Raw genomic sequence first — 23556 nt, forward strand, 5'->3', positions numbered from 1 at the left:
GTAACTGTTATCGTAACGCACCCGCTTTCCCGTTTCAATTACTGATCCATTATATTAATCGCTAGTGTGGCGTAGCATATAGTCACGTGCAGATAAACTAACACTGTTGTGAAATTTCTATGTTTCGTTACGGTCGAGTCGCGAGGATTGCATCCAGTTTTACATTTTGCCACCATTAAATTTACGCAGAAGAAAAGAATAAAAATTATATAATCTTCTCAAATATGTGAAAAAATTTCAAAATATTTCCAAGTAGCAAAGTTATGTCCATTTTTTTACATATTTTTCGTACATTTTTAAATCATAGTGTGTTCTTTCGCGAGTTTTATTCGTCGTAGCGAATCCTTGGATATCCAAGCATCGGAAGTTAAATCCTTCCAAAGATGCAGCTTGCATCTGCGTTTATTGCCGGTGCAGCCCTTGCGATTCGATGACAGTAACGCCTTTATGTCTCGACAGGTGTTCAATAGTAAACGATTAGAGATTTAGAAGTCATGCTAGATTAGACAATGAAACATAACAAGTGCTAGATGTCATAGAACGTTATGCTATAGTAACTCCACCGGCCCTCCCTCCTCTCTCTATTTATCGCACTTGTGACTTTCCTGATGGAGGGATATAGTGTGTAGTTATTGTATGTTATTAGGCTAGTTATCGCGACTATATATATTAGATATATACTAGAGTCAATCGATCAGTTTGACGGAAGTGTATGCCGCAATAATATCGCTCTGATTTCGTTCGCTGTGTCTTTGTTACAGTGAGAAAGGCATTACTCGTTTATTGGTTGTTAAGCTTTGTTAATAAAATATTACGAAATTTTACATTGAATTTCCGATGCGCTTTCCTTAACATCCCCCAAAAGGAACATATTCGTCTTAATAGAATGAAATCTTGTTGAAGCTTGTGCAATATTTTTGTGTAATATTTCATTTTAGAAATCGACATTTCTACTTAGTAAGAAAATATTTAAGTTGTCAAATTTTAAGTTATAAGTTTGGAATTTTTGTGTGAATATATTACAATTTATTGTACTTTAATCTTTAAAATGTTGATTTATAATTTTTTATAGTTAATTATATAAAACTGCAGATATGTTAAATGATAATTAAAATCAACAATGAATATCGGTCAAAGAGTAATAATAAAGTAATAGATTTTCTAGTTAATTTCTATATTATTTATGTAGTTTTAAATCAAAATTACGTCGTGCAATATTTTTTCCAAGTAATATAATTATTCACATAGTTGATCTCTATTTTATATAAGGTTCCGATTCAAGACAATGTAAAAATTTCTTAATTCTGTTTGGAATTATACAATGTAGATCGCATAATAATAAATAAATTTCTACGGGCTAGAACTTTTTCATTTCTGGTTTTACAGGATTTTCAATAGCAGAGAACTCTAGGCAATATAAAAATTAATGATATCATCAACTCAGAACTCCTCTGAGAAGAAAAAAATTTTAAACTCGAGAACTTTTTCATTTCTGAATTTACGGTATTTTCAATAGCAGAGAACTCTAGGCAATATAAAAAATAATGATATCATCAACTCAGAACTCCTCTGAGAAGAAAAAAATCTTAAACTCGAGAACTTTTTCATTTCTGAATTTACGGTATTTTCAATAACAGAGAATTCTAGGCAATATAAAAAATAATGATATCAACTCAGAACTCCTCGGAAAAGAAAAATCTTTTAAGCTCGATAACTTTTTCATTTCTAAATCTAAAGGATTTGCAATAGTCGGGAAATCTTGGTAATATGCCAATTAACAATATAAAAGTCTCAGACCTACTCGGAGTAAGAAAAAATTTCGAAAGGCTAAACTTTTTCAAATAATTTAAAATAATATAATCACAGCGAAGCAAGATGTATGTGCTTAATACAATTTAATTTGAGTACAAATCAATCAATAAAGGTTTCGGTCTATTCGTTAGACCATCTTCAACGTATATCAGTAAACCATAAGCGAAATCAAAAATCCATATTAATAGTTACAACGGTCATTTGCAAAAATCTATTGATAGTCCATATCGCAATCCAAAATCCATGTTAGTTAGGACAATCATATGCAAATGTTTATTCATAAACCCAGTTAATAAATCTTTTCCAGTTAAAGAACTTTTTCAACTCGCAATTTTTGAATACCGATAAAGCAGATTATAGAATCATTTTATCATCAGCTACATTGGATAAGAACGCAAGCTACCGCCAGACGGCGACATTGTCGAGTCCCGAGTCTTTAACAAATAAGATGGCTGCTACCGATTCCAGTTTACCTAGTGAAAATCCCGCCAAGAAAGAGGATGAATTCAACGAATTTTACTCAGAGGTACGCAGAATTCGATTGATCTCGGCGTTTCTCTGAACTCAGCGCCGTCGACGGACCATTAATCGCTTCTACGCTTTCGAGCAGTCACGTAAACAAACTCGAACCAGCAATTCCGATAATCGTCGCTTTATGCTCGAAATAAATTGACAGCAAACATATTTCTTCATATTAATTCGTGTCCTCGTTGTTTTAAATAAGCGCACGTAATATTATCGCATTTCGCGAGTAATACTGCAGAAAATGGTGTTGATGTTGGTGTTCCTCCTAACCTATACCGACATGTTTGTATTTATTTCTCGTAATGTGCATTGCATTCTATTCACTACACGTCACTCTTTGCTAAACTATTATTAGACATTATTGCGATAAGTATTTTGCCACTCTCCTTTAAATAGTTGTTTAACTTTAGATAACAGTGCAACGTCATTATCATTGCAGTGTCATTAGTGTCTGTTGGTTTCTGTTGACGATTTGTTTATATCAAGTAACAGGCATTATATTTCCTTGCATTCTTTTAATATAAAATTTATATTTGACAGCTTTACATGTATTGACATGTACTTATATGAAATATTTAAAAAAATATAATCTTGCTAAAAGAATATAATCTAGCTAATATTCTTTTGTTACATTTCTGATATTCTCTTATTAAAAATTCTCTTTACATAGGTCAAGGAAATTGAGAAAAGGGACTCTGTGCTAACCCCCAAACAACAAATCGACAGATTGTTACGACCTGGCTCATCCTACTTTAACTTGAACCCATTTGAAGTCCTGCAGATCGAACCAAACACAGGAATAGATGAAATCAAAAAGAAATACCGTCGTGTAAGTATCTATTTTTTCTGTGTCTGTGGAGTGAATACAATTTAAATTTTCTTTTATATTTCTTTTCGCAGATGTCAATCCTGGTGCATCCGGACAAAAATCAGGATGATGCCGAAAGAGCACAACAAGCCTTTGAAAGTAAGTCTAAGCCACAATTGACTAATATGTAGAGACATTTTCGTGTGGAATCGCGTCATATAAATATAAACATAATATAAATAAATATAATATAAATATAAATATAATATAAATGATAATGAAATATCTCGCTGTTTCCAGTCGTTAATAAAGCATGGAAGACCTTGGAAAACGAGGAAACCAGATCGAAATGCATGGACGTTATTGAGGAAGCGAAAGCCCGGACTGATCACATGGCAAGTAGTTAATTGTTTATTAATACTCCTAATTTTAGCTTTACGTCAAAGAAGCGTTGGACCAAGTCACGTTATATTTTCTCAATTTTAATTGTGTAATGTATAACATTGGATTTTAAAGATCGCGGAGAAGAAGAAGAAACAGAAAAAAGAGGGAAAATCTGAGAATGCGGTGCCAACGTTGTTGGAGGAAGAAACGGAGGAAGGTTACAGACACGCGGTTTGGGTGATGACGATGAAACTTTTCGCCGACATGGAGCGAAGAAGGTCGGTTTACAATATAAATTAAATTTAAATTCTATTTAATTAATATATTTGTTTTTTCTTCACTTAAATTCTGCCATTCGGCATTTAAACGTGAAGATTTATATTTCTCTCTTCTCTTGAACGGTCATTGTGCCTCTTGTTACAGGCGAGAATTGGCAACGAGAGACGCAGAGCAGCGCAAGAGAAAGCGCGAGGAAGAATTATCCGCGGAGGCTCAGGCCGCGCTGGAGCGCGAGTGGCAACGGAACTTCGAGGAATCCAGGCAATCACGCGTCGACAGCTGGAAGGCGTTCCAGTCCGGCAGCAGTGCCACGAAGCAGAAGAAGGCGAAAAAATTGAAAGCCTTCAGGCCGCCGAAGACGAAGGCGGAGTCGCGATAATCGTGGATTCTCCTCTGCCGGTCCTTCCACCTGCGATTTCCAGATTTACGGAATTTTCTGAGTTTAGTCGACTTGATACTTTACATTAAAGATTTTCTCGCAGCGTTAAGGTAGGGTAAGTGATTCAACACGGCGTAATACCGATCCGGCAGTGGACGCCTTGGATCACTCTGGCCGTTTGAATCGAAAGAAAAAAAAAAACATTGCGGTGCTTTATCTCCACTCGCAAGATCAGAGTTCCTCACTTTGGGCGTCCATTGCCGAATTAAGCGCGAAATTGAATACGGAAATTCGAGTTTCTAGGAGATATCGCATTAACGGTCGATTTCATCGATCTTCTGTGAACAAAACTGGCCATTGGGCAGGACCTGCAAGTGTATCCTTTTGTTTTTATCGGGGCGAAAAATTCTTGCTAGGGATCATCAAGTCACTTCTATTTTTGACAAGCCGAGACTTGACGCGCCGTCTTTGTTCGTCAATATGACTGTATTACGCTGCATATATAATACTTCGTATAGCCATTGACACAGAAGTTTGTAGAAGTTTGGTGAAATCGGCGGCAAGTCCACTTTTCCGCTTAGACAACCGCGATTTGAGGCCAGAATGAGGATGTTAAAAATAGACGCCAGTGCTACGGGAAAGTAAGGTATTAGATGTGTGTCATTACAAGAGAGAGAGAGAGAGAGAGAAAACTGTGGAGACAAGGTTTAGCAATGGCACGAGCCATTTAACAAAGAATACGTATCTTTGTGACACGCGGTATACGTGATTGACTGACTGAATGCACCTACGTCTGCCTACGTGTGTGAAGTCACGCTGCTTATTTTGAAAACGACGTAAAAAACCACGTGCGAACAAATTATCTGTCTTGACTAGCGAGATGCATTTGCACGTGACTAAAAATCTGTTCAAGCATGTTGAAAATTTATCGAAATTTAGATTAATTTATGAAAGACACTTTACGCCGCCTTCAAAATACACGGCCTGATCGTGAGTCTTTTGTGCGTAAGTCTCGTGTCCCTTCGCAAAGTTTGACGATCAGGGAGCCTTACACGACTCGCATATGTAAAAAAAATCGGGAGGAAAAAAACTTTTCTCCAGTGCATTGTACATTCGCAATACGTCGTCGTTGCGTCAATAATTGTCAATTTTATAATCTACATGTGTCTCGTACTTTTACTATTAAACGTACGATTGTCCATCGTAGTGAAAGTACAGTTCGGTGTATGTCTATTCGGAAACTCAAAGGGTCTTCACAATGTCGTATTTTGCGAATGTAAATTGATATATGCAGAATTAAAATCGTAAAACTCGTGGAGTCATAGAGGGCATACGGAGACATTTATGTTTTTCATAACAACATATATCTAAGTTATTAAATATCTACTAAATATCTATACGAAATCTTGAATATCTAATGTTTAATCATTGAAATCGTTCATCAAATTTTTGATAGAAAATTTATAAAATATCACAAATTACAAGATACTTTTCTACTACACAGGGAACATTTATTTCGTGGAATCGCAGGTTTGATTCTACAGCGATCGAGAATTCGAATTATCGTATTGCCAATCTCTCTCTCCATTTATTATATCAAATACGGTATTGCGACGGCTCTTTCCTCGTTTCGCGAATATCTCAATACGTAGCGTTGCGTCAACAATCGCAAAAGATCTATTGAGGGTAAAACCGCGTCGTTCGAACGTTGGATTTAACTATGAAGTGTGAATATATATATGTATGAATTCTTTCTAAAAAGACTGTTCTTTGCACATCGCCATGTCATGACTTCGAACGTGATCATCTGTGGTATGTATATTATTATATATATAAATGCATTAAAGAATCTTCCATTGAATCGTGCGTTACGGCACACACCGCGACGCGAGATCTGCAATCGTGCATTGTGCGAAAAAAATGAATAGAACTGTTCTTATTCCACGCGTTGCAATCTTTGTAAAAAATATATCATATATACAGGGTATACCTAAGCTCCCGTATATTTTCTTTCGCCTGTTCAGATTCTTTAATCGGTTTGGAGCTGACAAAAAAACCGCAGGAAAGGAAACATCAAATTCGAATTTTAATTAATTAATTAATTAAGGAATCTATAAATAAAACTATATATTGTAATGTCCTACTTTTCATATTCAATGTGTACATAATATCGCTAATTGCTTGCTGATCATGCAGCAATCATGACAGCTTACTGTCACTTGTTATATACATTACAAGTGCAATATAATATAATATAAATTAAACTCGATATAAATTATAATATATAATATAAATTGTACACACAAGAATAATATTTTATATATATACATATATCATTCACATAAATCGGAAGATAAATATACATAATATGTAATAGCTAATGTTTCACGTCGATCGAAATAGAATTTTATTTCTAATGAGGTAGAAATTTCTTATCAATATTCTTATTTTCGGCACTATTTACGTCGTGACGTCATACCATGACACAGGACACAGGTATAGTATAAATGGATGGATGGTTCTACAAGGCACTCGGCACCCCAGGAAGCGCGCCGGTATCAACATTCCACGTCAGTATTACATCGCACGTGACGCTGGGCAGCACGTACGGACAGAAATTGCTAAGAAACTTTTTTGAAAATCGAGATTCGAGTAACTTGACCTGTTAAAAAAGTTGTCGCCGCGGTACAACATGAAGAATCGACAGGAAGTGGAAAGATACATAGACAAATTACTCGGAGTTCTTCAGAGAGTGGAAGATGTTCGAGGAAGGGAGCTGGTGAGGCTAATGTGAGTATTGAATCAATAATGTTGAGTCTTTTGATCGAAGATACAGTAAGGACTGAGTAAAACTAAGGATTTTCAGCAAAATTCTATTTTATTCGAAAAATCTTATCACATCTATCACAATATTATCACAATGTTATTACACATATATGAAATAATCTTATTACAATATAATGAATAATTGTTTAAAAAGGTATTATGTAATTTTAAACGTGTCAGAACGATGACAAGTTGCTCATACTTCGCATGTACTGACTGGAAGACAAAATCAATTATTTTCTTTCGTTCTTCTATTAAATTTCTTACTACGGACATTGATTCTCCTGACCTTTGCCGTTGTCTCGGCTTTACGATTTGTAAATATATTGTACTTTGACGATGAATACGCTTTACAGCGTAGTAAGCAATGCATATGTTTTTTTTTTATCTATGACTAACACATTCTGTTATTGAAGAGAGCTGTTGGGCTATAAATATGAGAAGGAAACTTGTGACAAACTCGTAACAAAAGTAATAAATATGTCAATTATTTTCTATTTCGTTCTTTAATTTATTCCTATTTGGAATGTTAAGTAACTTGAGGATAAATTTTCTGAGAAATTGCAGTTAATGCCAATGTTGGTCATTACTATCAGCATGATAGCATTGCTAAAAAAAGAGAACATCAAACTAATCGAGATCAATGCACCCTCATCGCGATTAAATACATTTCACGTAATTGCTTTACCATTCACGGACAGCACGCGACTGGAATTCAAAAAGCAATCCTGTGTGAACTCCTTATACTGACACGCGTATGAAACAAAAATAATCCGATATCTCTAATTGCAAAAGAATCTGTAAATTAATTGAAGCAATTTTCGGAATGTGTATATTTATATTTCTAATAATTATATTTCTATTGCATTAATTAATAAACTCACGGAATTCCATAAATCAATACTTAAGAGGCTGTAATTTATCTCTTTTAAAAAGTGATTGCTCGCACGTTCAGGCATTTATTCTTGAGCAAATCTGTACAGGATGGCTTTTGAGCGTGTATCGATGCATACAATGCATCCAGGGACCACTTACTGCACGACAACGCATCCCACGCGATGCATTTGCGCTCTCGTGACAGGTGTATGTACGTGGTCGCGGGTAGTGCGCAACAAGTAGCAATGCCTACCGCGTTTTCGTTGCAGCTTTCCTAGATATGTAGATGCGAGATGCATTTCCGTGCGGGTACCGCGAGGGAGATAGGGAGAGAGAAATCGCAAAACCGGCTGCGACAGTTTAGTCCTCGCGAGATCGAAACGAGAGGAATAAGAAGAAACCGAAAGTATTAAAAGATTGGCGTACTGTTACGCGTCCGGTGGTACAGTGTGTGCAATAAATGTAGACTATAAGAGAATAATTTGAGAGAAATCAATTATTTAGATAGTAATTAATAAGTCATAGTAAGTATAGTAAGAGTAATCACAATAGAAAGATCACTTTCTTTAAATATATTAATTTTTTTAATATATATTGTTGGAACATAAATTGCCGATCACTTTTGCTGCATACTGCATATTTGCTCTTGTATTTAATTAATTGCAAACACATACACGCACACACACTTTGTGGTATCAATTGGTAATTTATTTTTAACAACTAATCATGACATACACAATAGAATAAAATTGTTATTAGAAAATATAGAAATCGAGTTTCCTGCCATCCGACAGTCTTGAATAAGGAATAAATGTTATTATGTTAAATTGTAGCGGAAAATCGATACTTTATGTGGGTGAATCACGCGAGAGAAGTTGCAGGAATAACATTGACCGCAGGCTCAATAGAGACTCACAATCGGATTACTTCCTGCGACATTGCTATCCTTCTCTCGCTCCCGGACAGTTATTTAAATTATTCAGATATTCGCCTCCAGGCGATTTACGATAAAAAAAAGCGAATGCTTGATGATCTATTGACGTCACGCGTGCTGCACCGCTCGCGACCGACGAGATCATCGCCACTGGTGCATCGGAGGGTTCTAGATCATGTATATTTATGTAGAAGCAAAACATTTAAAATATTATATTTTACAAACTACTGACATGTGTTGACAAATTAATGTATTGAGTCTTTTAATAATATGAATTTAATTCTCAATATTGACGAAAAAGTGAATAAAAATATTTTAAGAAACTTAAGAAAGCGCGATGCAACAACAAAATACGTTGCAGAAATTTCGTCACGAAATATTGTTAGCTAACAAATGCTTTGTCAGCAGAGTTTGTTGGGTTATATCACGTTACATGACATTACTGAATATGAGAGAAAAGTCTTGTGTAATTGTAAAATATGCACACATAAGCAGAATTTAATATCTGAATCTACAAAAGTTTAATTATTTTACGTGTATGTAACGTGTATTTTATTTCATGTCACCTTAATGTTAATATAATGTTAAACTGACACTGTAATTTCATTTTGATCTTTCGAATTTCTTGGGTATCAGATTCCGTCATACATCACTGATCCCACACACTACGCAGGTATACGTTCACGCACGCTCACATACACGCGACCTCTCCCTGATACCAACGCATAGCTCCGGAGTCAGGTAAACGGCACCACACAGACACGCGGGACCCAAGAATTCCGCGTGTGTATACAGAGAGAAGAAACGTGGCGCATCATTACACAGAGACGCATACAGTCAAGCATCACATGATCGTACACATGCACGAGGGAAGGAACGCCGCTACACTTCACAATGGGGAACCGTGCTTGTATAATGTGCGTGCGCGCGAGTGGAAAACGTGATGTGGCGCTACACGCGCTTACACACACACACAGGTGGATGTCAAAGAACACGCCGCTCCAGTTGCGTAGATCACACACACACACACACACATGCCAAGTCCTCATATGTACATCCGCAGAATAGAAGGAAGGGAAGACCGCGCGCCAGCGCACGCACACATTCAAGCACAACCAGGTAGAACGCAAAGAGCAGGCCACACCAGTTTACACACACGAGGCACACGCGTATCAGGAGGCACTTCGCCTGTACGCGTACGAGGAAAAGAACACGGCATCCACACGGACAGGTGGAAAAAAACGACGTGTGCGTGCGTGTGCACAGGTAAGACCGACGAGCGGCTCAGCGCGACACTCGTCTGGGTCTCAGTGAGGTGGTGTTCACCGCCGTGTGTGCAACTCTTCGTGGTTTCGCCGACCACCGTCTCCTCCTTCTCCTCGTCCACCTCCTCTTGCTGTTGCTGCTGCCGCTGCTGCACCGCGGGTAGACCAGGTAGACGCGCGAGGGCGGATACCGGGACCGGAGCTGAAGAACGGGCCCCGGATCGCTCTCTCGTAGCCTTGACGGGCGCCAGCCAGCCTGGACAGCAACCCGGCCTGGCCTGGCCTGGCCTGGCGAACGCACGTGTGTTAATCGCGAAGTGAAGTGAGGAAGACTCTCTTGCCGCCTCTGCCTCTGTCTTCCTCTCAGCCACCTCGGGCTTCGGTGAAGTGTGCCGAAAAGGGATTCCTCCTGATCGCGGGAGGATCAGGATCGTGAGAAGGATTCCACCGGTTTCGAAAAAGGAGGAGTGGCACGATGCGCGATCGGTGATCCGGTGATCGGTGCGCGGTAACGCGAGTGCCGACGATGTCGACGACAGACGTGGTCCGCATCGTGCAACAAGGAGCCACCACTGATGAGAACCAGCAGGGGTAATCTCTCTTTTTCTGTGTCTGTGCTTGGTTTTTTCTCTCTCTCTCTCTCTCTCTCTCTCTATCTGTTTCTCTCTTTCTCTTTCTCCTCTCCCTTTCTCTTGGGATTTATTTCGGCAGAGACGTAAAAGTAAAGTGCGATGAATGCTTTTTCCTGTGTCAGTGTGAAATACAGTGCGTGTCGTGAGAAATGATGGCGAAGATTGTTGAGCAGAAGCTTGTTATTGATGATCATTGATGATCATCTTTGTTCTCCGACGTTTATTGATTTCGCGATAAAAAAAGGGAAATATTACATTGGATTGAAACTGATATATCTAGTTGTGTGCAGCGTTTTATTAAGGACTCACATAAAGTGCTGCTATAAAATGTAAAAGTTGTTTAAGAGGAAGTTGAAAGGCATAAGGAGTGCCAGAAAACTTCTTTTTGGTCTTTTGCTTTTTGGTCATGTATATCTTGCAGGTTTAGTTTTGCTGTTTGGGTAACCGGTTTATATTATATTATGACAATTTATATTATAGTGAAAATTATCGAATATTCACATTGCACCTTTCTACTTTTCAACATGATGGAAGAAAATTCCCGAATGAAATAATATTACAAAAAAGGTAAAATTGATATAGTAAAATTGCAGATAAATCTCACTTTCCTGTGTAATGTTCGTATAATTTTGTTTTAGGATATATAATAACTGTATCTGTCCTACAATTAAATTTTTTTTAGAATATAGAATATAGAAAACTTGAATATCTAGATATTCAAGTTTTCTCAGAAAATTGAGATTTTTTAGACATTTTAGTATGTATTACTGATCAGGTTGAAACTTTAATGGTCATGAGTGTACTTGTTGCAAGTGAGAGCAGTGTCGTGTTCGGAAGTGAATACGCTGATTATGCGTTTCACGCTGCAGACAGGTAGTGGAGACTTCGTTAATGACAGGAATTTTTGACTCGTTGCTTGTGAGTCGGACAATTAGAGAAGAAATTGATGAAGGAAAGTCTTGTCGTAGACAAGCAAAAGGCGGCTATTATATTTCGTCGCTTGAGCAATTTTATTTTGTCTCGGCGCCGCCAGTGTTTGAAAACGAATTATCCTATCAGCTGATAAGATCTCGCATTATCTCGTTCACTTTATATTTCTTGCTTTCCAGAGTAGCAATAACTTAAAAAAACGTGTTAATTTTAATTCTACTTTATTTCCATCTATAAATGGAATTACCTTGTAATTTTATCATAAATCACGTTCTTACTGCTGACTACGTTGTATATTGAATTTCTTAGGAATCACGTACACGCGATGTAATTCACATCGTGCTTCCGCATTTTGCAACTCACGGAACAAATTGTCAATTCAAAGCAAAGGAAGATTTGAAACTTTGCTTTTAAATTTTAAAGAATTCTATACATTAATTTTTTTAATAGATACGAATGCTTTTATAAATTATTACAAAATAATGATTATTTTTATTTGATTTATTCTCTTATATTTTTAACTGTATTACAGATGTTAGAAAACATTCGAAGAATTAGGTCGGATCGAATCGACAAGAATTTCAATTCTTTTTTATTTGTCACGCACATATCTTGCAACAAATGCTTTATCAGCATATCTGTATTGTACTTTCTACTTGTTGCCCGCAGCAGTAAAATCCGATAAACATGGCCAGGCAGTGCGACGGTGACTGTCGAATACCATCATCGTCGGGAGTAAGATATTCCCGTGAAACCTGTTTCGGCGTTATCCAGGATTACTTCGTTGTTTAAGAAGAATATCTTTACTTTACTAACGCTAAAATGATGTAGCTGTATATATTTATTTTCCTGCACACACGTTTATCTTGACAAATATAAATTGTTACTTGCTACTGATTTACAAAATGATATTCAGAATGGGACCAAAATTGATACATCAAGAATTTATGACACACATATTTAATAATTATTATATAACTAATACGACACGATTAGAGAGAAAGAGAGAGAACAGTAAATAAATTTTTTTATGCAAGAATTTTGCTTTTGTAATAAATACATGTGCATAGAAGAGGTAGATTATTTTATTAATTGTTTTCTTAAAGACAAATTACGTCCATTCATTGTTTGGATTCTATTTTATTATGAATAAATATTGTATCTAGATATTTGCTAGGGAAATTTCAGAGGGTTGGAATGCATGTCATGCAGCTGGTACACGTTAAACGAATGACTGTGCACGTCACATGATTACCGTGTCTGGCAAGTCACAGAATTGTCCGCAAATAATTCCGACAGCAAAATGGAAAACTCGTCGAAAACATGAAATCACTTTTATTCTTTTATATTATTTTAAACTTTTATTCCGTTATTTAAAAGATATTCATAATGGTATTTTTCGATTAGTTAAAAATGTTTTATATACTTAAGTTAAATAGACTATTGAGTTAAATAGATATCGAACTAGCCGTATTGCTCTCTCAAGCCTTTCGCAGAATTTCAACAGCGGATAATATTCCTCTTAAGCGACTCTTCGTGGCGGAACGAGCGTGTAATTAGACACATTCTTACGTCTTCGGTGTACCGCCTAATGCCTCCGCTGTGCAATTTGCCAATATTATAACAGGTTGCAGCTGCAATTTCGACCCTCGCACACACTTACCGTATCTCATGTGTTTATCCTCTTACAAGTGTTTAATTGTCTCAATATCGAAAAGCGCTATCTCGCGCTCTCGTGGGCGGCTCGGGTCTCAACCTTCATAATAAATAAATTCTCATTAACTATCCATTTGTCCGTAGTCCAGTCTGCGCTGAAGAAGAGAGAGAGGGAAAAACTTCATTAACACTGACCATAATAATTAACTATACATATACTGCAATCCGCTCTTTAATCCGTTTAATTAACGAATCGCTATTTTCTTTTCTAATTACGATCGAGTCAATCAACATTGTGCCAAGCGAATTCTTGCTCCTTTCTTGCATTCAATCACGCTGTATTAGATTTTTTGGCGACGTCACGATTGGAGAGGAAAATTTCTTGGAACTCGCGACGTTCATGAATGACTGGACATTCGCCGACAGAATTAATTTTCTCCTCGTGGTTTTTCTCTCCTCATCGTCATCTTACGAGAGACGACGGTGCCAGCAGGGCTACGTTATCTTCGCGGCGACGAAGAAGAAAAGAACGAGTCGCGCGCGCGCGCGTCAAGGTGGCGTATAAAGACACCGCGAGACTATATTAGTCACGTTTCACGTACCATCGTTGTTCCTCTCTCTCTCTCTTTTGCTTTTTCTTCTCTTCCACTCTTTCGTCCTCCGTTCCTCCAATGTCAATGACTGCTCCCTTGGGACTAGCTATGACCCCCCGTGTGAACGAGTCTCGTCTTTCTGTGTCTCGCACTGTGCCGTTCGGCCAGAATGGCGCTTTCACACGAAGGTGGAAAGAACGCACAATGTGTGTGTATGTGGGTTTGTGTGTGTGTACGCGTGATACCCGCATAATATCCTCGATGCGGTAGCGTTATATCATGCGAATAACGCGAGCTATATTCGGTCGCGGATATCCTGACCTGCAAACAGCCGTTGACAGGTGCTCATTATGAGGAGGGATATATAGATGCCTGAATGAATACGCTGGAGGTTTTTCCCTTCCAATAAACAGAAAAATTAACTTTTATCTTTTATCTATCCGGAAGCTAATCACGTTATTCAAATGACACACGATATAAAAATTATTAGACATCAAATGCAGGAAGCAAAAAAATGCAGAAGAGCTAGAAGATTTTCGTGAAAGAACGCTGAGAGGTGTAATTTATCAAAAGAAGTGACGAAAACAGGAAGGGGAGGAGAAGTAGATGAAACAAACTTGATAAAAGAACAAACCGTGTGAAGTAACGTTAGGTGAAATTGGTGTCGCCAATAAATGCTATCAGCATAACTGTTTAAACACGGATAATCGCATAAGAAAGACGTTTTAATAGCATTTTATTATCTTTAGCAGCCATTTCCTCAATAAATGCAGTAATGCAAGAATCTGTCACAGGAGAGCTCCATAAACTTTTGATTTATTGTATCTATACGACGTTTGCAGTAACTTTTTCTTGCACACTTCGCTTCTTCTTCAGCCACAGACTCCGTTATTAATTACGCGTCTTGAGAACCTTGCACCTGCACTTTACGCAGTTTTATTTATCCACATAAAGTGTATCAAGACGTATAAAATATAAATACAGTAACTTAACTAGCCCGATAAGAGATCAAAGGTGCGGTCTTCAATAATCGAATATCGGAACGCGGAAATCCGCGCGTGTCCGGTCGAATAGGCTCGCACTCGCGTGCGCTCGCACAGACGCGGGTTGCTTGGAGAACGGACCTTAAACCTTAAGGTTGAATAACGGTTCTTCCGGCGCGCGTGCATACCTACCTACCTACCTACCGTGGTGTCTTCACGGCGGAATCGTCGACGTCGCGATTTCTGCGCCGCACGTCGCGAGGCGGTGCAACGAAAAATCCTGACGAACGAACCTGTCCTGTCCCGGCCGTTCGCGAACGTGAACAGCAGGGTCGACGCACCGAACGTGACGATATTTTGACGTGTCCGAAGCGGCCTCCGCCGCGCCGTCGCGAGACTTGTTGCCGACACGTGAGAGTCTCTCTCGAGCCGCAGTTGCGCAAGTGGAGTCGAGTCACGACGGTGTATGTACACTAAATGAAATGTAGGGGAGCTGGGGAAACACATGATTTTCGTGAAAGAAAGCTGAGAGGTGGAATTTATCAAAAGAAATGAATAAAACAGGAAGGGGAGGAGAGGTAGATGAAATAAACTTGATAAAAGAACAAACCGTGTGAAGTAACATTAGGTGAAATTGGTGTCGTCAATAAATGATTGATTTGGGCGAGGGAAGTGTGCCCAGAAATGTTGGAGACGTTCCTCGCTGAAGATGTTTCAAGAAATCTCTCTATCAGAATGTGTCTGATGATCTGAATGATATCAAGTTCCAATTTGAATCGCCAGCATTCTTTTTACTCACCCCTTTCTATGTTGCCATTAGGTAATAATTAGATAAATTAAGAGTATGAGTTGCATATCTACATGATTCTCGCCGACTCTATGTTTCTTCAATTATTTATTTCTTTCGACCGTGAATTAAAACCCTTTACCTCACGCGAAGTCTATGGTAAATGTAGGGGTAATCGCGCAATTTGCCCTTTGCAATTGCACAAAGGGGAATAATCATGACGGTCACGTGTCGGCTGAATCAGAAGCTAATAACAACACTCTTGCAATGCGCTCCCGGTAACTTAATTAACGTAATGACGGGAAAATTGCCCCGCGAGAGACGACTGATGCACCGCGACTTGCGGGTCCTTTTCGCTTGACGATAATTATTTTTTTCACCCTCTTCCGTTCCACATTTTGTCGTGACGGGCAGGTGTCTTCGTCATAGTCGAGTCATAACGCTCTCGTATCCAGATATTGACCCGAGCGACCTGATTTCCTCTTTTCTCAGATTTCCAAGACACTGTAGTGTCATTTAAATAAGGCAAATGAAAAGGCTGTACAGTATAAAACCAGAGCAGAGAAGAGAGGTCAATTAGAGGCCGAAACAAGTTTTTTCAGACTTTGAGGTCCTAATTGCCCTTTTCTTCTTAGCGTCATTTTAAGTTGGAAGTTAATTACTTTCTCAAGTTCTGTGTGCTCTTGGATCTTTTTCATTATTCTCATTCTTTTCCTTCTTTATGTTTCTTTTCTCTTTTTGTGAGAAATTTTGTATGAGAAATTAATTTCAGAGGCTATTAAAATTTTACATTTTTTAATTACAATTTCTTAAATTTTTTATTGATTTATTAATGTATATTAAATAATTTCAATTTTTTATTTCAAAATGTTTAATAAAAACTTAAAACTTTTAGATCTTTTCCTCACGTCACTGAATGAAGAAAAATCGATTCCGTATCGATATCGATCTCATTTACAATCTTATTTATAATCGGCATATAAGCTTTTTATATCCGCATATAGACATTCTATATATAATTCTATATATACAGATCGACATGATGTATTAGTAAATATGATGTAACAAGTTATCTCTATCATGTTGGTCGAGCCAGATAAACGGGTGTTTCGTTTCCACGTAAATCAACGACGTATGTGGAAAGTCGTTACTTACTCTTCCTGATGCGCCTCTCCGAGAGACATTTCGATTAGCGATTAGACACGTTATTACGATATGGTATCCTCAAGAGAATCCCGATGATCAATGAAACGATATGAATCTATCCTCCTACGCACTGCCTCCTTCGCAGTTGCAAAGATACATGTAAATCAATGTTGATGCTGCAACATCTGCGATATAAGTATAATTAAATTCTGCCGCTAATCGACAGACCTGAATATCTAGGAAATAAACTGTTATATTTCTGCCTTTTTCCCTGAAATTTATATAATACTTATATTTAAATTATATGTGTATATACATATATTGTATTTATATTACAATATATTTCAGATAGCAAAAATAATGTCAAGTATGTTATTAAAAATGCAAGCTTTTAAAATGTCATTTAATATTATTATATATTTATCATATATCAACGAAACTCTCGCAGTCATTGCTGTTGTAGATTTGGATTTTTTACACAAAAGAATATATTTAACAAAAAAGATACCACGAAGAAGAAGTCTTCCAAAATGTAGATGCGCCGAGTAACCGTTGCTGTCTACCAAGCATTGATATCACTGAACATCCCAGCCTTCAGTGCATCGATACTTTCACTGCTTCAAATCATTTGAGAAAGTACAAGATGTTTTCTAATAGGATTAAACAGTTATGCTTGTTAATCAATTCAAAGTTAAGAAGAGATATTTAAAAGCTATCACTTTGATAGAGCATTAAGTTACCTGTCTATAGAATAATTTATCATTCTTTTCATACAGCTCTCAAATAAATAACAGAATTTAACAGCATTCAATGCTTTTGACGTTCTTATGAGTTTTCTAGCCAATAAATCCAGTATTAATTGCTATTATGTAAGGTAAACGTTTTCTCATCACTATTACATTCTCCATGTGTCTTCCCTTGAAAAGCTCGCGAATACAATTGTCTTTCTAAAAATGTTTTGAGTACATCGTTATTTTATCTGTCGGAGAGCCATAGGTACATTAAATTCGAATTTCTTGCGTAAAGAATTCGTTTCACGTCGTTAAAGTTGTGCGCAATAAAATAGCCGATTACTTCAGAGATTCGGCCGACCTCGACCCATATAATCACACTTCCCAAAATGTTGCATCAAGATCCATATGAAAAATTCGCGTTGCCGGATGCAAGCGAGCCTACCGCGACGGAAACCGCGTGGAAAGGCCATATTAGGCGTCCAACGCGGTTAAACGCCGTCCACCACGAGGCATTACTGTCGTCTAATGTACGTCCAGTCACGCCCCCGCTGACTGTGGGACCTAGCGAGCTGCGAGCCCAGGCGAAGCGAGGCGGAGCGTGCCGAGGGGCCCATCGGCAGCGGGCCCACCGCCGATCGGCGAGATCGCGACGAGCCAAGCTCGCGAGGTGTTCTCGACCGACCGGGTCGCGGAGCCGCACGCGACCATTCGCGTTTCCTTCTCCGCTTTGTTTTCGAATAATTCGTGTATTACGTGCTTCAATTCCCGAATTCGCGAGTTGGTGACAAGGTCCTAAAATCGCTCGCGCGACTGTCCTGAAAGTGGTCCCCGAAATGATCTAGGCACGTCTGGAACTCCGACTGTCATCGATGCTTTCTAGAGTGAGTGTATGCTTTCAGTGCAGTGCAATTGTAACCGTGGATTTATTGAGTGAACATCAAGTTTTAAGTTTCGAGAGAAATCTGGATAATTTAAATTGGAAATCTGGATATTTAAACAGTAAGGTATGAAACATAAAAAGGAAGAGAAAATCGGGAGGAATAAAACTTTAGTAAATACAGTATATCTGTCATTTTGTGCTATAATGCGGACAAAGAGAGAATGGATACTAGTATGAAATGCACGACTACTGTGAGAGTCACGAGAGAATTACACGAGATTTTATCTTTTTATCAAAACAGATATAGGATTTTGATCGCGTGTTACATGAAATTGCAGTAGTAGTACAATGTAATACTATCTATAGAAGATACATGAAATAGGATTTGAAATAATGTGACTTTCAAAATTTATTATTTCTATGAGAAATTCGATTATGCGAATTTTGTATTTCCATATCACGTGTACAGTTTCAACATGGTTAATTTATAAATTAATTAAATCTATTTTTTAAACATGAAAACTGATTTTCAAATTGCTTTTACATGTGAGGGATAATTGGGATCTCTGCTATACATATGTTATTTAATTGGCTAAAACATGAAAAATGTTTGCCGCGATGCGCATTAAATACGTTGGCGCCGGCGTGATTGCTTTCAACCGGTACGGCTCGTCTTTAAGTACATCTCGTTCCTCAGAAATGGCAGTGAGCAACCGGATGTACACGCCTATTTACGTTTAAATTCTGTATTAATTCAGAACGCTCACATTTTGCGCAATCGAACAAATCTCTCAAGAGAAATTCATACATGGATGAAAAGTCGTTACATGTTGTCCAGTCCTTCTTGTTTTTCTCACATCTTTTGCACTTCTTCATTTGAATAATAAATGTAAAACTTACTTTGAACTATAACTTTAATCAACATACAAGCTAACAAATTATTTAAATATTTTTAGAAAATTTATTTATTATTTTTCATCTCAATGTTTATACATAGCTCTTGTTTCAGCTTTTTAAAGTCATCATTTTCTGCGTTTCTCTTTTTTAAATTAATAAAGTTGTATTTGAAATTGACAAGAGATCTAATTTAAGAACTTTAAAAAATACAGAAGCGTTGCAAAATATATTTATGATGCAGAATAAAATAATAAATACATAGAATGATTGTCTCAATCGTTGTATTTGATCCTGTTCGAGACGTCGTTGCTGCGCCGCCGGATGTGAGCGCAATGACTGTTCTCGGGTTTTCTCGGCTGTCAAAGACGGAAGTGGACGCGAACGGCCAGGTGCGTAGCTGCATGTGCATTCACGCGATCCTCGCAGCGATGTTCCGTTCGCCGCAATCTGCATACAGTTATCCATCTAATCTACTCTGTCATGAACTCATCTTTTTTTTCTTAACAAATTCAACGGACTAAGTCGAACTTCTTTCTGTCGTCGAAACGACAAATTTTCCAGCGCAGGTTCTCGTTTGTACGTCGTAAAATTATTCATGAAAGCTCGCGCGTCTTCGTCTTCGGCGGGGCAGTAACTTGCATCGCCGGGTATGGAAATTTCCTTCCTGGGCCGGATGACTGGCAACGCTTATTGGTATTCCACTCCACAGCTAGTCGTCTATCGCTATTCCCTTACACGATTCATTGTTCGTACCTGATCCGACATGGGGAATGAGGGAGAAGAGGAGAGAGCGAGCCTAGAACGGAAAGAGTAGACTGCATTTCATTATTCTGACACTTGAGACCGTATAGTGCCTCAGCGACTCGCGGGAATATCCGCAAGTCAATTTGAACGTTTCCGCACATATCGATATTGTAACACTCGATTTTTATTAATTTCCTCACGAATAACATTAAGAAAACTGAATATTATTCATGCAAACATCGCGCACTTACCTATTCGCAAGTCATCAGCGAGAGAAACTGATAAAAATAAATTTGTAAATAAGATTCGATTAAAAATGGAAGATGAAGGCGCATATAATAAGGAAAAATGCCTCCAAATATTTCGACAGCGCAACAGCATTGCGGAATTGAGCATCGCGCTTTATCGCTCGACCGTGCGGCTTGCTGCGGCTTGCGTTAGCGCGATTTTCCGCCTGCCGAGGAAGGAAAACCTCGGCGTGTACCTGGTGGAACACCCACGAGAACAACGCAACGTCGCGGAACGTTGTTGGCACCGAGCTGCGAGGTGTAGCAATCTTTCTGCACGCGTGGTACGTCGAATCTTTTTATAACAAAAGAGAAGCCTAGATACGGCTGTGAGTCACTCACTGTCAGTACGACAATCAATTGACACGATTGTGTCCCATCGGAAGGCTCTTCTCTTTTCCGTAGCTTTTGCGACGATTTATCGTCCGGTTAAACGCGCGCGTTAAAAAAATTCTCTCGAGAGACGATGCATACGTTCGTTACCGCGATTTGATGTGCATGATAACAATCTTGATGACAAAAGAAAATTGTTTTTGAGACTCTTGCTATAGTGATGGACTATCCTCTTCAGAAAGGCTCAAGGAAAATGTCCTTGCGGCCTGATTCATCATAATATTGCCTGATCAATCATAATTACACCTGGTAGGTTTGTGGAGCTTTAAAACTGTGAAAAATTATAAAGAAGCTTTGTAAAACATACAATTTGCTGGTGCCGATAAAGTTAACGCGATTAATCGCATAGTTGCAACAATCAGCCGCGCATTCAAACTAAACGCGTGATTATATAACGTTACAAAAGTGTACATGCGCAGGCTTCGTTCCTGTTTATAACATTATAACGAGTTCAATGGCGTGATTGATTAATCCGCCAGTCTGTAATTACAAACGTGCCAAAGTGTCGTATGGCTCACGCGCACTCTGTATTAATTTATCGAGAATCTTTTGTCTTCAGGGAGCGTAATCATCGAGCGATTTCTGGTCTCTTATTTTTAATTAAATCTTATTTGAATTAAATCTTATTTTTTTAATTTATTTTAATTAAATCTTTAAATTTTTAAATTTCGATTGGGGTACATACACAGTGACATACATTTCCAAGCAAAATGTAGAGTAAGAGCTTGGAAAACGGATTTCTCATTGAGTCTCTTTTCCTTTCTTCCACGATCTTGGGAACCGATCATGATCGTATGAATCAAGTACCGGTGCAATACATCCGTGTGTGTATCACGGGAGCGAAAAATTTCGCTGATTAACGGCGCGCTCGAGGAAGAAAATCTGGCGGGCCGCGATTTTTGTGGCCGCTCGAGCATGATGAAACGGTTCTTCGTGGCTGCGAGAGGTGAACACGGCACGTCACGTGCGTCAGTTGCGTGAGTAAGTCGTGGCCATTAAATGGCGCGGCCACGGCGACGACGACGGACGCTGGCGATATATCGAGATATATCTGATCGCGGCACGTAAACTCGTTCGTTTCTGCCGTTCGATGAATAATCGCGTTTCCCCAATACAGGTACGCGTGCGAGCGGCCGTTAATTATCCGCGTTCTCGGCTGGAAGCGAACAATAATTAAACGTAACTGCACGTTCAGGCGATAAAATCGCACGTCGCACTTGGCCGCGTAAAATCCGACGCCCGCGAACATTGTTAACGCCTGACTAACGTTTCGGTATGTCTAATTTGCTCGGTTTTATTCGGCGATCGGGAGAGATCTATAATTGGCTGCGGAATCGACGAGGAACATGCGACGGTTGCACAATAGTAGAGTATTAAAAATTAAAATAGAGCGAGTATATGTGATTAATATCTATACGTGATCAGTTAATTATATCACTATGAAATATGTAAGCTGGTTTGGAAAATGTTTCTGCCATTCAAAAAATAAAATCTTTAAAAATCTATTTAAAAAAAAACAACTTATAACAGAGCGGAAGTTTTAATTTCAGCCACATTATGTTGCGCATTTTCGACTTAAAAATTCGCGAAAAGAAAAGAAGTAGTAACTGAAGAATTGCTGAAGAAATAACATAATCGCAAAAGCTGCAAACGGAGCAATTAAGAGAGACAGACGTAACGATGAAATTATCTCGGTGATGTTGCCATAGCTAAATTTACTCGGAGAATTGTTCAACCGAGCTCTTCGGCCGCGTGCTTTGCGGGCGCAACAGCTTTACACGCGGTCGCGACATTCTCTCCGCGAAGTTGCAAAGTCAAACGCATAATAGGCCGGCGAGGGTACTTCGGGATCTCCTGCATCCGGCTTTGTGTTCGCAGGAGGCTGAAGGCTGATCTACAGTACCTGAGAAGAAGGGGTCTGTTCAAGGCATCCGGCGGCGGCAGCGGCGGCGGCAGCGAACTATCGCATCAAGGACGCAAGTGCGCGCGATGCGGCGCGACGTTCGGTAGATTTTACAATACCGGTGCGACCTGCACGCGTTGCAGACACCGGGTGTGCCGGCAGTGTCGCATTGAGATCAAGAGTCACGCGGGAGGCGACAAAGAAGTGGAGTGGATCTGCAACGTCTGCTACAAGATCGCGTGAGTAACATTTTTCCTTCAAACATTTCCTATCAAACATTGCTGCGAAACACTCTGTGCCTTAAATAGCTTTCTTCATTATGTAATAACAATTAAAAAGAAATATATATTAAATTTTATATATATATTAATTTTTTTATTTTATTTTAACGTTACTAGGTCTAATTTTAGGATCTCTATATCTCATTTCCGTGTAAAATTGTCAATGAGATAAGAACGTTTTTATAACGTGATAGGTTTACTACTGATAGCCGTGTGCCTGTATGCAGTCGTCGCTTCGATTGTGTAAGAGATCTAAGAAAGCGCTATCGTCTGTTATGCGGCACTTCTTTTGTACTTCGCGTTACCTATTGTCTTTTTGACGTCATGGTTTTAGGCAGGAGACTCTCCCAGTCTGTCGTAGCACAAATTGCAGTTTAATTTATGTTTCCAATGCTTCAGAATATTTTCGATTCTTTTTCTCCTTTTAAATAAAAAGAAGGAAATAATTTGTTTTGAAGTAGGTATTCGTAGCAATAAATGGACCGTACTTACAGATTTTTACTTTTTCAGAAGCCTGACCGTTTGTCTATAAAATAAAGTTTTTACTGTTTAATAATGTTTCTTTTAAGAAAAATATTACAGTCAGTATTTACAATAATTTAGTAAAATATTAGGATGATCT

At 38.4% G+C, this 23556-nt stretch overlaps 2 protein-coding genes across 3 annotated transcripts in view; both read left to right on the forward strand.

Moving 5' to 3' along the window:
* The first annotated feature begins 2217 nt into the window (after positions 1 to 2217).
* On the forward strand, positions 2218 to 6181 carry LOC105287189 (dnaJ homolog subfamily C member 8). The gene is made up of 6 exons (XM_011352687.3): positions 2218 to 2338; positions 3008 to 3166; positions 3238 to 3304; positions 3446 to 3540; positions 3662 to 3807; positions 3953 to 6181. The coding sequence occupies exons 1-6, from the start codon at positions 2261 to 2263 to the stop codon at positions 4185 to 4187; spliced, it is 780 nt and encodes a 259-aa protein (XP_011350989.1). The 5' UTR covers positions 2218 to 2260; the 3' UTR covers positions 4188 to 6181.
* Positions 6182 to 6691: 510 nt separating this feature from the next.
* The window catches only part of LOC105287188, a 51368-nt gene continuing 34503 nt past the window's right edge, over positions 6692 to 23556 (forward strand). The window contains exons 1-2 of one of the 2 annotated variants that reach the window (XM_011352685.3): positions 6692 to 6977; positions 22629 to 22892. In XM_011352685.3, coding sequence (XP_011350987.2) covers positions 6880 to 6977; positions 22629 to 22892 — 362 coding nt within the window. In that variant the 5' untranslated portion in view covers positions 6692 to 6879. The other variant, XM_011352686.2, reaches the window with a different exon arrangement.

This window comes from Ooceraea biroi, chromosome 6, assembly GCF_003672135.1.
Source record: "Ooceraea biroi isolate clonal line C1 chromosome 6, Obir_v5.4, whole genome shotgun sequence".
Classification (NCBI taxonomy): Eukaryota; Metazoa; Arthropoda; class Insecta; order Hymenoptera; family Formicidae; genus Ooceraea; species Ooceraea biroi.

Excerpts from the sequence above, each read along its gene's own strand:
- LOC105287189 (XM_011352687.3), top strand. The coding sequence starts at position 2,261 with ATGGCTGCTACCGATTCCAGTTTACCTAGTGAAAATCCCGCCAAGAAA. Across the intron at positions 2,339-3,007 it reads TCAACGAATTTTACTCAGAG|GTCAAGGAAATTGAGAAAAG; the intron begins GTACGCAGAATT and ends CTCTTTACATAG. Across the intron at positions 3,541-3,661 it reads AAGCCCGGACTGATCACATG|ATCGCGGAGAAGAAGAAGAA; the intron begins GCAAGTAGTTAA and ends TGGATTTTAAAG.